The sequence below is a fragment of the Haliotis rubra genome, unplaced genomic scaffold (genome assembly GCF_003918875.1).
Source record: "Haliotis rubra isolate DU_JTF1 unplaced genomic scaffold, ASM391887v1 Scf108, whole genome shotgun sequence".
Taxonomy (NCBI): Eukaryota; Metazoa; Mollusca; class Gastropoda; order Lepetellida; family Haliotidae; genus Haliotis; species Haliotis rubra.
In genome coordinates this window covers 1,966,650-1,982,561 of record NW_025764981.1, presented here as the reverse complement: position 1 = coordinate 1,982,561, position 15,912 = coordinate 1,966,650, and the positions used below count along the sequence as shown (strand labels likewise).

The 15,912-nt window shown below is 36.8% G+C and overlaps 2 protein-coding genes across 3 annotated transcripts in view; one reads left to right on the top strand and one right to left on the bottom strand.

Moving 5' to 3' along the window:
- The window catches only part of LOC124281342 (transmembrane ascorbate-dependent reductase CYB561-like), a 47,539-nt gene extending 39,632 nt beyond the window's left edge, over positions 1-7,907 (bottom strand). Inside the window, exon 1 of one of the 2 annotated variants that reach the window (XM_046717415.1) lies at positions 7,766-7,907. The gene's annotated coding sequence lies outside the window, so the exon portion shown is untranslated. The remainder of the gene's footprint in view (positions 1-7,765) is intronic. The other variant, XM_046717401.1, reaches the window with a different exon arrangement.
- Positions 7,908-9,201: 1,294 nt separating this feature from the next.
- The window catches only part of LOC124281330 (E3 ubiquitin-protein ligase UBR3-like), a 64,183-nt gene continuing 57,472 nt past the window's right edge, over positions 9,202-15,912 (top strand). Inside the window, exons 1-4 of the mRNA XM_046717370.1 lie at positions 9,202-9,605; positions 11,993-12,206; positions 13,173-13,309; positions 13,640-13,786. Of these exons, the coding sequence (XP_046573326.1) occupies positions 9,377-9,605; positions 11,993-12,206; positions 13,173-13,309; positions 13,640-13,786 (727 nt within the window). The 5' untranslated portion in view covers positions 9,202-9,376. The remainder of the gene's footprint in view (positions 9,606-11,992; positions 12,207-13,172; positions 13,310-13,639; positions 13,787-15,912) is intronic.

Genomic DNA, 15,912 nt, shown 5'->3' with positions numbered 1-15,912 from the left:
CAACCACTGCCCAATGTAGCACCGTTACAAATTACTTGGTAACTACCGTGAAGATCCAGGTTAGAATTGGTCTTCAGCAAACCATGCTTGTCGTAAGAGGCAACTAACGGAATCGGGTGGTCAGGCTTGCTGACTTGGTTGACACATGGCATCATATCCCAATTGCGCAGATTGATGCTCATGGTGCTGATCACTGGATTGTCTGGTCCAGACTCGATTATTTACAGACCACCGCCATATAGCTGGAATATTACTGAGTACGGCGTTCAACTGCCTTTAAGATGTTGACTGGCCAATCAAACATCAAGATTCTTTAACGAATTTAACGAATAATGATGATTGATTGTATGAGAATTTGAAATAAGCACCAAACATCAAGCCATTTAAATATTGTTTCAGACCTGTAGTTTTAAATGCTTTGTTGGCCCTAACAGCATGATGAGTAGGGGTGTCCACGATACGCGTAATCTAATGATAATCGATTTTAAGATTGTACGATGCGTTCGCGATACATAAGTTTGAAGCATAAGCACCATTGGTCAATCAAAATAGTCTAGCCAATCACAAAAGCTGTTAGTTTCCAGCCTATTTTTTTAAGTAAAGCTAGCTACATCTATTTTCAGACCTATAGTTTTACTATCAAGACTTTGAAGGAGATGGATATAGCATAAAATTTGAATCGATAAAGTTTTAAAATAGGAATCGATACACGCTTATCGCGTCATGATCGAAGTAAAATGTATCGATGCATCGCTGCGGCGTCGATCGACACCCCTAATGATGAGAAATGTGAAGTTGAAATTTCACTACACACGTTTGTTGATTAGGCAAAAAAAATGTCCGTTTCCGGTTATCCGACTGACCCTAGCCTAACCTTCCCTCATCCTAAACCATTTTTTAACCAAGTCAAAATCATGACTGGAGTGCATTTCAATTCATCATTTTCATATTTTCATGTTTTACTGTGTATGTAGGGCTAAAATGGATTGCACTGAATTGGCATAAAGGGCTCTCACTGACAAAACCTGCAAATAAATAACATGAATAATGATTTGATATAGAAATCTTTCAATGTTTCACCACAAGGCAATGCCACAACATGATATAGTCCCCCAGCTTGATATTGCTGGAATATTGCTAAAAGCGGCGTAAACCCCAACTCACTCACTCACACTCAAATTACCCGCCCTTGATTTCAGAGTCTTTGTTAATTTGATACTAATTCTACCATACAAATCATAATGCGAGATACAAACCATCGTCAATGTAGGTTTGGCATGGCAGCCAGTCAAATTAATTATTCGAGGAATTCAATTTTGAAAAACTGACTGATCAATGAAACTCAATGAAAAGCATGCCTTTGTGTCCATTAAAGCTGGCATTTTGGTTTCCAGTTAATCCGAGTTACACCCTTAACTTTCCCTCATACTGACATTTAATTTGTCAATAAAAAGTTGATGAAAATAAAGAGCAGGCAATTTGCTTATGAAACTAGCATGGTAATGGATCAAAGTGTAGGTTTATGCAATTATTTAATTCCGTATCGGTGACATTTTATACAGTATGCATAATGTCAGGCCTCAAAGTATAATTTGTTTCCAGGAAGCCACTGGTAATATCAAGCCAACATTGCAAAAAGCCAAAAACATATATATATACATTATTTAAAACACTTAAATCAACTTAAAGCATTTGTCTTGAAATCAGATATTAGCCACATACCAGCAAAGGATAGTTTTCATTTCTTCAGGGATAATGACCAACAATTGTTTACTAATAAGAGAAAAATATTCCCACATTCAAAGGCAATGAATTTTTTTTTAAGCATAATAATATTTTTCTGAATATCAGATTATTTCATCAAAGTAGATACAGTGAATGTTACTAAAACAATAACAGACATATCCTTCTGTAACCTATTTTCAAACACTTAATTATTCCACTGTGAATATAATTGGCCTAATGATCTTTAACTGAAATAGAATTCCAATTACACCAGCATTTTTGTATTTCTGTTCATTGTTGACCTGCTAGGAATTATTTGCGAGCATAACAGAGCATTAATTAGAGATAATTTAGCAATGACATTTGAATGTATGTCAACCTACCAATTTTCATTTTTTAAACACTGTATGCAAACAATTAAACATTTATACAGTCATTCTCATTTATTTTTTTAGCTAATACAAAGCATATCTGAATCTTTATGCATTAAAGTGTATGACAGCTTGTACTTATTAACTTAGCACAGCCTATTTCTTGCATACTCATGTCAGAAACTTGGCGAATAAAACTAAACAAAGCTACCTGAGCCAAGACTTATTACAAAGCAAGGTGAATTAAGGAAAACCAAAACTCTTAGCAAACCCAAACTGAAATCAGTCAAGTCATACTCTCCTGAAGTCAAGCACTATCTAACCCAAATCTCATTCACACCAGACATGTGACTTCCAAACAACTATCTCACATCGTCATGAGTACGGGTCATAAAGACATGCTCTCACACATTCATGATTATCATACACACACCAATTAACACCACCAACTAAGAGATCTCTATTGTACAAGCTCCTTTCATAGCACTTTATGTAACTAACACATTCTCAGCCATCCCACCATTGTTTAAAGACCACCTGTCATGAATATATCTGTACAATTTGTAAACAAAAGAAACAGTATACAAAACATGATGTAAATAATCATTTCATTGTCGACACATACAAAACAATCAACATAATGACAGATTCAAGGTCACATCCACACACAACACATACCGTTCTAAAAATAGAACAAGCGCTTGACAATTCCTCACGCAACTGTGATTTAGGACTGAGATGACCCAGGCAGACTGTTTACACATTTTCTTCTAAGCCACGAACATGACAATTTTTACCAAATTTATTTCTTTGCACCACACGATTAACATGATTAAGGGATTTCTTTTTAAACAGGTTCATGTCTGAATGTCAGTTGGGTCTGGGTCAAATAAGAACATTGTGATAACAGTTTTAACACTGTCTGCTGAAATGATAATGTATCTGTTGACCTTATATCACTGACTGACTGACTGAGTATGGTTTTACGCCGCTTTTAGCAATATTCCAGCAACATCACGGTGGGGACACACAAATGGGCTTCACACATTGTACCCATGTGGGGATTCGAACCCGGGTTTTCGGTGTGATGAGCCAACGCTTTAACCACTAGGCTACCCCACCGCCCCATCATCACTGGTTATCATGTTTATATAACATGAATAATGATCAAAATGATTGGTCATATCGAACTTCAGTTTGTCTACAGATTCTGCAACCTTAAACTAGACTGACATTAAGTTCCAGAAATAAAATTAATAAATATAAATAAAAATACAAACAAAAATAATTTTAAATCCTGTTTTAATTTATTCTCTAGGGTTTGAGAGACCAACTAACCCTAAACAAATACAAATGAAATATAGTTCGGAAAAACTGTTGTTGTTTTTTGTTACAATGTTCAAGGTATATCTCTGGTCTGCTGATCTCTGGGTCTTTTTCATATTATTTAGTTAATCATTTCACAACTGTTTTACTTTCAGAGATGAGATGTCAGTCGACATATCTCAACGAAAGAGATGCAAACAAGCGTCACCTGGTCAGGCACACTGCCCATACCAATGACACATTTTCCACATTATTTTGAATACATGTACAAAGAAAAGATTGAAATGCCTCATATTTTTTTCCCACCTAAAGAACACATTTTTTTCACACAAAAACCCCAAGAAATAATGACTAAACATTAAGTTAAAACATTGTCATGTTGGTGCAGCTCCTAATTTTCCTTTTCAACCACACTCTGTTATTGTACACCTTTAGGTGAGAGTCACACTGTTATTCACAGCGGGTGGTATTATAAGCAGCTGATTAAATCTTACTCAGCAGTATTGAGAAGGCAGACCTGTCAGCCAGGTCTGAAAGCATAATCACTAATACAGTTTATTGTCTTGTCATGCTTGATGGGGCTTCAGAAGCCTGATGATATTTGTTAAAGAAATGTGATTTTCATTTATGACTTGTATATTGTCGGGTTTAAAAAAAATAGCAGTGAGTCTAAGAATGCTAAGTTTGTCCAAGTTTTACTTTACGTAACACATGAATCTAGGAAATCATTTTAGTTTCTTCAGTGATGCTGACTGGAGGTAATTCTACTGACAAGTAGATAAAGATATCTAAGATAATACATTTTGAGATTGAATTCAATATCAGTGAGTGAGTATGGTTTTACGCCGTTTTTAGCAATATTCCAGCAATATCACAGCGTGGGACACCAGAAATGGGCTTCACACATTGTACTCATGTAAGGAATTGAACCCGTATCTTCTGTGTGACGAGCAAACGCTTTAACCACTAGGCTACCCCACCGCTCTGAATTCATTATCAACCCTGGATGTCAAGGTTCACCAATATATGTCGATGCACTGATAAAATTCTCAAAGAATAGAATATTCATCACACACTCAGCTATACCTATATATTTATATTAAATCCTGCATCAATTTCATTCCTGTATCGCTTCACACATGGATCACTTCAAACAACAGAAGGCAGATGAAACTGGTTAGGGAAATGAGATTATCACTTATGAGTGAGTGAGTTTGATTTTACGCCACTTTTAGCAATATTCCAGCAATATCACCGCAGGGGACACCAGATTATCACTTATGACTTGTATATTGTGGGGTTTAATAAATAATAGCAGTGGGTCTAAGAATGCTAAGTTTGTCCAAGTTTTCCTTTTCATAAAGCATAAATCTAGAAAATCATAATACTTTCTTCACTGATGTTGACTAAAGGTCATTCTACCGACAAGTAAATAAAAATATCCAAGATGATACATTTTTAGATTGAACTCAATATCAATCCTGTCACGGTTCACTAACATATGTTGATGGACTGATAAATTTCTCAAACAAAGAATCAGTAATACACACTTACTTATATCTATTTATATTAAATCTGTATCGATGCAAAGTTCATTCCTGTATCACTTCACACATTGATAATTTCAGACAACAATGGAATACTTTGATGGCAATTTTATCATGTTTATTCCATGTGACAGATAAGGATCCATCTGACCTCAGTATGTATGCTACTCTCAAAGGATCAACTTCAATGAACAAAATGAAGCAAGGAATAGATAAATTATCTAAGGGTGAAACGGTACGCTTTTACCACGATACGTATTGGGGTACAAGGCCTTTGGTTCGGTCCATTTCGGTTTGGTATATGAGATATGATCCAGGGATTTCCACGAATTCCTGTGTCCTATGCGCATAAAAACTGACAATGGACGCAACAAAATTTATTAGCGCATCCACAGGGACGCAGAAAAAGTCCAAATACTTTTTGTATAGATTCCAATCAAGTAACAATAAGTTATCACTGAGTTTGCAACTAGCTGGGTTATGGCATCATTTGCAATTTAATAACTGTAACAATGTGATGATCATGATATACAATACAATAACAGTATTAATAATAATATTTAAGTGTCTGGGACCCCCATTTTGTAGTCCAGGACCCCTGAAAATTAAGAATATGAGTCCCAGAGACCCTCAAATACAGGACTTGACTCCCTGTGATCATAGCGCAGAAAATTTACAAGAGCCAAACCTAGATAGATTTGGACAAAATCATTTGATTTCTAGACATTTTAGAAAAGGTTTAAGCAGGTTTTAAAAGGTTAATAAAATGATGGAACAAAAAACAAAAATACCGAACTTTTGGATTGCATAACGGTATACCGCACCGAAGGCGAAATACTGCGGTTCTACTAATACCATGGTATACCGTTTCACCCCTAAAATTACCATAATTCCCCAGCACAGTTCATAGCATACTCACAATGCTCATGGGCAGGGCACAGATAACATGTGATTTTACAGGTGGCTTCACTAACACTCAACTTGAATTACAGCAGTGACTCAATAGATCCTATAACACTTAACACCCAGCTTCATCCTTGATATAACTAGTTTATTATTCATTACACAGTTTGGGTGGTGTGTTTGAATCATGCATAAAACATATAAACATCAGTGTATCTCAATTCTATTATGATGAATACCTCAGGTGCTTTTGTCTCATAATTTGATTGTCCATTTGCCTCTGAGTTGTTACAGATGAGATTAAAATGCTACGATAGTGAAAAGATCCATTGAATTTAGCAGAATGATATGATAAAAAAAACAACTCTTTGAATGCTATCTGCTTTGACAATGCAAATAACATACTTTAGATTTACAACGTTTTGACCAAGACCAAACATTTGTAAGAAAAACACCTTTAACGTTACAGGTACAAATCCAAATAAACTTTAATAAGATTTAATATATCCCTTAATGCATTTTCATTTCCCACTTTCCAACCACTCTTTCACTCTCAAAATCTGTAACATCTCTCCCACCTCCAGACAAAAGTCTGCCATTTGACAGGGTGTATTGAAGAGCATCAGAACAAAATTCACTATCATATCCTGTATCATGATCAACACAAAACAACTGACCCTCCCATCTGGAAATATTCTATTTCTTTCAGCTAACAATAATAAATGGTGATAAAGGTCTGTGAAAGGGGTTTTGTGTCACGTTCAAGATCGTTGAGTGGTGACTGCTTTCACTAATATTGACTGATGCCAGTGCAATGCTATACAAGAGATACCAGTTCAATGTTTTACATGGATACTCCACTATGATGAGGACATGGATCAAACCACTGACCCACTCACTGTGCCCACTAGATCTAAAATACAGCCAAACAGTGACAAATATTTTGTATAAATATTGTGGACACTTCTAGATATTACAATCAAGTGAAAATTAACTACTTTTGTCATAATTTGAAAATTTCAGCAAACTTTTTAAATCTTTTAATCTAAGCATATTAAAACATGGTGAAAATATTAGTCTTATATCTCCATTGGTTCATCAGTTTTCTTCGTCGAAATCCATAATCTATCTTCTGAATTCAGTTGGTGAAATAGGAACTGTACATTGCCCATGGTGAATAGTGTGTTTGAATTGTGACTCAACATGCTCAAGCTCTATCATCATAGCAGAAATATACATTATATCTCATCTGTTGTCACTGACCATGTTTCACAAAATACTGTATGCATATAATTCATAACATCACAACAGATTAGAAATTTCTAGGACAAAGACAAACCCATCACCAGATGTATCAGAATAATAATGTCATTATTTACTATGTTGGCTGGGAATAATGACTTTTCTCACACATTTATAACAATTGCATTCAGTTTATGACATATGTCTTCATTATAATTGAGTGAAATAAACGTCATCTCTTTGATAGTCACCGACTGTGGACGTGACAGATGGTCCGGGACCAGTCGTGCATATTAATGAGCTATCAGACACCACAATATTGTCAAATGTAACTTCATCATTTCCAACCTCGAAGCTGAAATAGCTACAAATTCTGCTGGAATAATACTAATTGTATTAAAAATTCATATTATGAATTCACTGCATACAGAAATAATTCTGTTTCATTGAATGCTGTCACACAATATTGGTTTTCATATTTAGCAACATCTTTGATCACAGATGCACTGACTTTTGTAAGGCTGATCGCTATACGTTCGAAGTCGTAATGGCCAAGTCAAATTATGTAATAGATGGACGCTAACATTCACTGTAAATCCGATCGTCGGTAAACGAAAATGGTAGCAAAACATTTTGATAAAAATCACTCACCGCTTCCTTGGTGACAGAAAACCCTTTTGAAGCTGGCAGCACCAAATTGTTCACTTCCGGTTTCAGTGTTCTCGAAAGTCTTAACCAAACTTTTAATGAATAGTAATAAATTCACACCGTTTGTCCCAAACCTTTAGCATATATGCGGAGTTCACAACATTTGCTATTTTCTTTCGTTTTGTGGGGAGTGAAGCTGGGGTGAAAGGTGAAACGGAATGGCGCAGAAACAGTTTCCGGACAATAAAAACAGACAGCTAATGCAATATATTATATATAAACCCCACTATGTTGGATAATAATACATTCAGTTGATCTTAGATTTAGTTATTATAGTTATAATAAAATATACAGCGAGGAGATGTGTCTGGTGTAATGAAAATTACATTTGCTATTTCTTTATTTTCAGATAATCATCACAATTCTTCGCCATGTCATTGTCCTTTCAACCTTTGGCTTCCTTTACAATTGTAGTTACGTAGATTCGATCGCAATAATAGTTTCTCTGGCTTATTAACTCAGTATAACCAAGTATATTTGGTTTTGGGTGCAAGCAGAAACGGACTGGTGCAGAAACAGTTTCCGGATGATAAGAAAAAACAGAAAGAATTATATGATATATACATTATATAAACACACATGAAAAATGTTAGACTAACAATTAGTCTCTGAAATGAACATATTTTACTGAAAAAAGTTCATAGTAAAAAAAATAATATAATATAATGAAAAGGAGCCCTGAGACTTTCTTCATTTTCAGAAGCTGGGCTTTTTTGGATATATTTGCTTCAGGGTCTGTACGAGAGACTAGAAAAATGTTGGATAATAATACAGTCAGTTATTGTCGGTTTTTGTTAATACGAATCAAGTTATGATAAAATATACAGCGAGAAGATGTGTCTGATATAAAGACAATTACATTTGCCTTATTTCTTGACTTTCAGAAGATCATCACAACTTTTCGCCATGTCATTGTCCTTTCCGCCTTTGGTTTCCTTTGTAATACGTAGAATCGATCGCAATAATCGTTCCTCTTGCTTATTAACTCAGTATAACCAAAATCAACACGTTTTGAGTTTTCTCCACTTCACACATGCTGAATACACACTAAAGTAGATAACCAAACTGAATGATAGAAGTTGGTTTTAAACATAAATGAAACAAGTTGTTTAAAGTAATTATCATTCATACGTTGAAAAAAGTATCTTCTTTAGTCGGAATCCAATTCCAAGTTTTAAACTTAGAAGGACTGGGGCCCATCGACTTCGTGTTTTATGTACATTTTGGAGCAAGACATTTGCGTGTTGGATGAAATAAGGACAATGTTGTGTTGGAAAATCACATTTCGCTCGGTGATACCAATTTTGTAATACACCTTATAAATAAACGAGTTGTCTGTCCTTGCAAACTCCCTAGATGGCGCACTCTTGTCCGGAAGTTGCGTTTATTTTGGTTCTTGTTATGGCTTATTGCATTTGACATTGAGTGGGAAGATGCAGATTGTCCTTATTTGATACAGACTAATTAAGTCACCCCTTTGACAACACTTTGTAACGCTCCGCAGCAGATATAATAGGTGAAATCTGCTCAAGCAACCCATATGGCATCTTCGCAATGGCTGGAAATGATATGCCATCGGGATCAGCGCTGTTGAAACGCAGCAAAAGGAGTGTAGCAACGTACTTCAAAGGGGAAAATGCAAGACAGGCCAATTTGCAGAAATTCCACGATTTTCTGGAACATTTACTGGCACCCCAGAGACCTATAGACGATTTCGAACCTTTGGAATGGTGTAGGTGGTTGATTGCGGGAGGTTCCACATTCGAGGAATTTGCTAAGACAGGTGAGGTTTGATCAACATGATCATTATTGCGAACGCAAAGTTTAAATTTATTTCATTTTCTGTCCCATTACTGATGTTTCATCATGTTTGTGATGGCACTTGAACTCACAACATTTGTACATTATATGCTGCATACACTGGCAAACTCATAATACGAAAAAAAATGCAGACCAAATTACACCTTCGTTGTATCCTGAGGCTAGTAACATTTTAATTTTTTTCGAAATGGTAGGGACCTTATACTGTAGAGGTAGTTGTCTTACTAGATGGCTGTCTGCCTTGTCTAGTTAAGTCAACCATGATCAGGTTGGTCAGTGACAAAAATTGACAGTTATTCCTTTTTGCGTTTTTCTTTCATTTTGTTCACTGTTTACACTGTACATAGAGTAGTAAATGAGTAGTGTAGTGTAATAAAGCATATAACTTTATGGATAACAGCTTTTTGTTTATTACATACAACAAATTTCAATGTCCATTCTTATACTGATTTCAAGCTTATGGTCAAGACTATAATCATGATAATTCTGCATATTGTCTTTTCTGTAAATGCAACCTGTTTTGGCAATTGCGCGTCTAAATGTAGTTGAATGTAGAAATCAGGATCAAAGTTGGATCAGTATTGTTGTAGCTTTTTCCCCCCATCAACACTGATCAATGTGCTAAGGATACAGTTTAATGGCACATCTACCTGATTGAAACAGCACCAATACGCATGTCAAATTGGTAAACATGCCTGTCAAATAGGTGACCATGACATCAAATTGCCTAAAACATAATCTGATTGTTTTTGAGAAAGTAATACTATAAATGTGTCACGCAAAATGAAATCTACCAAAAACCAAATGTTGTAAAGATGAAGATACGTTTGTTTCATAAGTGTGCCATAGAACAATTAATTTAGTGTTTAGGTTAAATTTAACTCCAACAATCTGAAGAATAGTTTGGATCCATCAAACTCCTTCAATATATTTTAATGAATGCTTCATAATAAGCAGTTGTATTTCTTAAAGTTTGTCCTTCCTTTTCTTTATATCATTACAGTTTGTTTGTTACATTGTCAAAATGTACTGTTGTTCAGGAATATAATTTCAACATGGTTGGAAAACTTCTGATATTTCCTTGTTTCATTTGTGCCAAATATTATTTACATTTTTATTTTGTCATGATTAAAAGTTTTTATTAAAGCCTAATCAAGCACAGTGATTTTGTTGTGTTTTTGCTGTATAAATCAAGCATTAACTCAATTATAATTAGTTTTTGGTTAAAAGAACCCTTCTTGCAATATATTGCAATACATATCACAATTTATGCTTTCACATCGCAATATGAAAATTCTCTGCAATACCCACCCCTAATTTTTAGTTTTGGTCTTATTGTTATTTTACAAAGTGTGAGAATGGAGTTTAATGTCATGTTCAAGATTATTGTCCTTAGCCTTAGGTACTTATACAACATGCATGTTTATGAATGCCGGTCCACAGAAATACCACACCATAGTTTAGCATTAATATTCCATTTTGACTCAGTGTACTGACTGAGTTGACTACTGTGTTATCCCTTGATTTTTTAGTCATTTAATACCCCAAAAGAGATAGGGTTATAGTCACTGGGCAATATTTCAGCCATATTGGGGGAGGGGTAGTCTAGTGGTTAAAGCATTGGCTCGTCATGCCAAGAACCGGGTTAGATTCCCCACATGGGAAAAACTAAACTCAGTCAGCCAGCCATGTGGACTCCTGAGTTAATCAGGGGATCCACAAAGACATTGTTCCAACTTGGTCTTGGATATGCATGTGGTGGGACATGGGAGTTGGGGATGCTACATCCGGTAATCTTTTTAACATCCATTGTTAAACAACGATGTAAGGATTGCTTCCAGCAAGAGTGAACCACAGAAATATTCAAACTGGAAAATGTTCATATTTGAGTCTGCAAATTGTATTCATAGTTTAATGTCATGTTCCAGATTATTGTTCTTAGCCTTAGGTACTTATGAACACATTAACCACTTATACAACATGCATGTTTATGGGTGCCGGTCCACAGAAATACCACACCTTCAGTAACCCATGCTTGTCGTAAGAAAGACTAACGGGATCGGGTGGTCAGGCTCGCTGGCTTGGTTAACACATGTCATCGGTTCCAATTGCACAGATTGATGCTCATGCTGTTAATCACTGGATTTCTGGTCCAGACTTGATTATTGACAGACCGCTGCAAAATAGCTGGAATATTGGTGAGTGCGGCGTAAAACTGAACTCACTCACTAAGTCACTATGAGCATTATAATTTAGAAGAAAGCTGATGACTGCATTCTGACTTCCAAAATCTTTGATTTATGATGTCTCTAACAAACTCAAGCTGTTAATAATAGTGTCTCATTTCAGTACGGAAGTATGACAACGCCGTCACATGTGGCTTGGTATGGACAGCCAACTTCGTGGCGTACCGATGTCGGACGTGCGGCATCTCGCCATGCATGTCCCTCTGCTCCGACTGTTTCCAGGCCGGCAACCACGAGGGACACGACTACAACATGTTCCGCAGCCAGGCAGGGGGCGCCTGTGACTGTGGGGATACCAGTGTCATGAATCCTTCAGGGTGAGCTGCAGTTATGTCCCTTGTCATGTATCGTCTCTATGTCATCTAAGCTCTGGCACAACCTTACCCTCAGTTTATCAATACTACCAGTGTGCGAGCAGCTATTATCAGAATCATGAAAATCTCCCCTCTGACCCAAAATGTACTGAAGTTTATTTTTGTGTCTCTGTTTTGGGAAATGTAGCTTTCCTTATTGAATTGTGAAAAGCTTTACAACTAACTTCTTTCCCTGATGAATTTAGATTTATTTTTGTTTGATTATATTAGTTTAAGATTGTAGAATATGTGAAAAACGCCTAACTTTGCATTCTCAATGTACCAACTACATGATAGCTGATATAAAACAGACATTTAAAACAACTGAAAAAAACATAGCACGAGGAAGAGTATTTGTCATGACAGTCATCACTTGTATGGTCGGTCCAGGAGTTTAACTCCAGTCCATGCTTGTTTGGAGAGTGCCCAACACAGTTGGGAGCTGTGACTGGTGGGTGAGATAGTAAAGACAGCACTCTGAACTGGCTTTCACTGTGAGGAGCTTGACATCTTCTTGCTCATCGTTTTCACACATTTGTGTATATGTTGTGTCATTGTCAGTGGTTTCTTAGGTATCGTCTAACTGTGAAGATTGAGTGAGTGAGTTTGGTTTGACACTGCTTTTAGCAATATTCCAGCAATATCACGGCGAGGGACACCAGAAATGGGCTTCACACATTGTACCCATGTGGGGAACCGAACCTGGATCTTCTGGGTGACAAGCGAATGCATTAACCACTAGACCACCCCACTGCCCTTAACTGTGTAGAGTTTCATCCCTGATCGTGTCAATAGAATGCATATTGACCTCTTTTTTGTCAAATGGCAATATATATTAAGTCATCTTGATTTGAAAAAAACCCCACTTATCTAAATTAAAACGTAATTTAAATTAGATGGCATTGTAAAATAAATGATGTCATGCTTTAGGTTCTGCCCCCGCCATGGCCCTGACACACACAGACATGCAGTTCACATGCCCGGGGACATGATGGTCAATGCAGAAGCCATGATGCCACAAGTCTTCCTCCGACTCATCCACTATCTCCGTGACAACTGTAAACCAGGTCAGTTAAAAATTTAAACTGTCTTAGAATTGTTGTCAGTGGATTATTTTTAGTAGCTGTTCTTCTTCAGCTCTCCTTACATTTTTAAAAGTTTATCAACAGTTACCATGGTTACCAGCAGGTTCTATGTTCATTCCATGTCATAGTTATTCACCCTGTTGTTTAAGAGTCTGATTGCACTTTGTTCTTCAGAAATATCATTAAATGCCAAATGGGTGAGGAAAGTCAAGAAATCCATCAACAAAATGGCCTGCAAGTGTTTTTGAAACATTTTCAGGTATGTACGTAATAGCCAATGAATTGCTAATGTGTTGATGTTTCTTCTTGTAGACGTGAAGAGCTCCTACTATGTAACGATGGATGATGCAGAACAGTTCCTGTCCTTCCTGCAGAGCCTCACTGACATGGGAGCAGCCATGAGGCTGGTCATGGCCAGAACTCTCACCAGTGAACAAGAATATCGACGTCTTACTACAGGTATGCTCATCGTAACAGGTCCCTTGAGTATGTATAATTTCGATAGAAACAAATAACACCATCTAAACTGGAAAGGAGTCCCAATGCAAAAGCCCAAAGCAATCTTAGCGCTAAGGTGACCGTAACTTCCATACCTTAACATAAGCTTATGGTAGTCTTAGCGCTAAGGTGACCAAAAGTTCCATACCTTAACATAAACTTATGGTAGTCTTAGGGCTAAGGTGACCGTAACTCCCATACCTTAACATAGACTTAAGGTAGTCTTAGCGCTAAGGTGACCGTAACTCCCATACCTTAACATAGACTTAAGGTAGTCTTAGCGCTAAGGTGGCTGTAACTCCCATACCTTAACATAGACTTAAGGTAGTCTTAGCGCTAAGGTGACCATAACTCCCATACCTTAACATAGAATTAAGGTAGTCTTAGCGCTAAGGTGACCGTAACTCCCATACCTTAACATAGACTTAAGGTAGTCTTCGCTAAGGTGACCGTAACTTCCATACCTTAACATAGACTTAATGTAGTCTTAGCACTAAGGTGACCGTAACTCCCATACCTTAACATAGACTTAAGGTAGTCTTAGCGCTAAGGTGACCGTAACTTCCATACCTTAACATAGACTTAATGTAGTCTTAGTGCTAAGGTGACCGTAACTCCCATACCTTAACATAAACTTATGGCAGTCTTAGCACTAAGGTGACCGTAACTTCCATACCTTAACATAAACTTATGGTAGTCTTAGGGCTAAGGTGACCGTAACTCCCATACCTTAACATAGACTTAAGGTAGTCTTAGCACTAAGGTGACCGTAACTCCCATACCTTAACATAGACTTAAGGTAGTCTTAGCACTAAGGTGACCGTAACTCCCATACCTTAACATAGACTTAAGGTAGTCTTAGAGCTAAGGTGACCGTAACTTCCATACCTTAACATAGACTTAAGGTAGTCTTAGCACTAAGGTGACCGTAACTTCCATACCTTAACATAGACTTAAGGTAGTCTTAACGCTAAGGTGACCGTAACTTCCATACCTTAACATAGACTTAAGGTAGTCTTAGCGCTAAGGTTGTTTTGTACAACAGCACCCAGAACTTGGGCAAAATCTAGACTTGCTTCATTTATGGCTTTTACATTGCAAAAAGGTCAAGGCGGAAGGGAATTAATGTAGTTCAGGTACTGTGAGAGATTCTATGCTTGTAACATGTCCTAGTCGTTTGATCATACATAATTCGGTACATTTCCTTTAGTTGGCATTTTTATGTGCACTATTTGTCTTTTTTTTTGTCAAGACTCAAATGCTAAAGAACTCTCTGTGACAGAGAGACTTTCTAAAGGATTTAGTGTTAGATTTCCTTGGAGCACTAAGGAAGTCTCTGCTAAGAAGTTTTCTAACAAAACAAAGCCTTCTAAAAACAAAACAATATGATCATTAGAGGTTTTTCAAACATGTACAGTCAGTGACAATTAGACGATGTCACTAACAGTGAACCTGATGTGTGTAGCTCAGTGTGGTTGTTGCACTATAGCTATAGTTTAGTGGATGTTCTGATGTGTAGCTCAGTGTGAGTGTTGCACTATAGCTATAGTTTAGTGGATGTTCTGATGTGTAGCTCAGTGTGGTTGTTTCACTATAGCTATAGTTTAGTGGATGTTCTGATGTGTAGCTCAGTGTGGTTGTTTCACTATAGCTATAGTTTAGTAGTGGATGTTCTGATGTGTAGCTCAGTGTGGTTGTTTCACTATAGCTATAGTTTAGTGGATGTTCTGATGTGTAGCTCAGTGTGGTTGTTTCACTTTAGCTATAGTTTAGCAGATGGATGTTCTGATGTGTAGCTCAGTGAGGTTGTTGCACTATAGCTATAGTTTAGTAGATGTTCTGATTTGTAGCTCAGTGTGGTTGTTTCACTATGGCTATAGTTTAGTAGATGGATGTTCTGATGTGTAGCTCAGTGTGAGTGTAGCACTATAGCTATAGTTTAGTGGATGTTCTGATGTGTAGCTCAGTGTGGTTGTTTCACTATAGCTATAGTTTAGTGGATGTTCTGATGTGTAGCTTAGTGTGGTTGTTTCACTATAGCTATAGTTTAGTGGATGTTCTGATGTGTAGCTCAGTGTGGTTGTTTC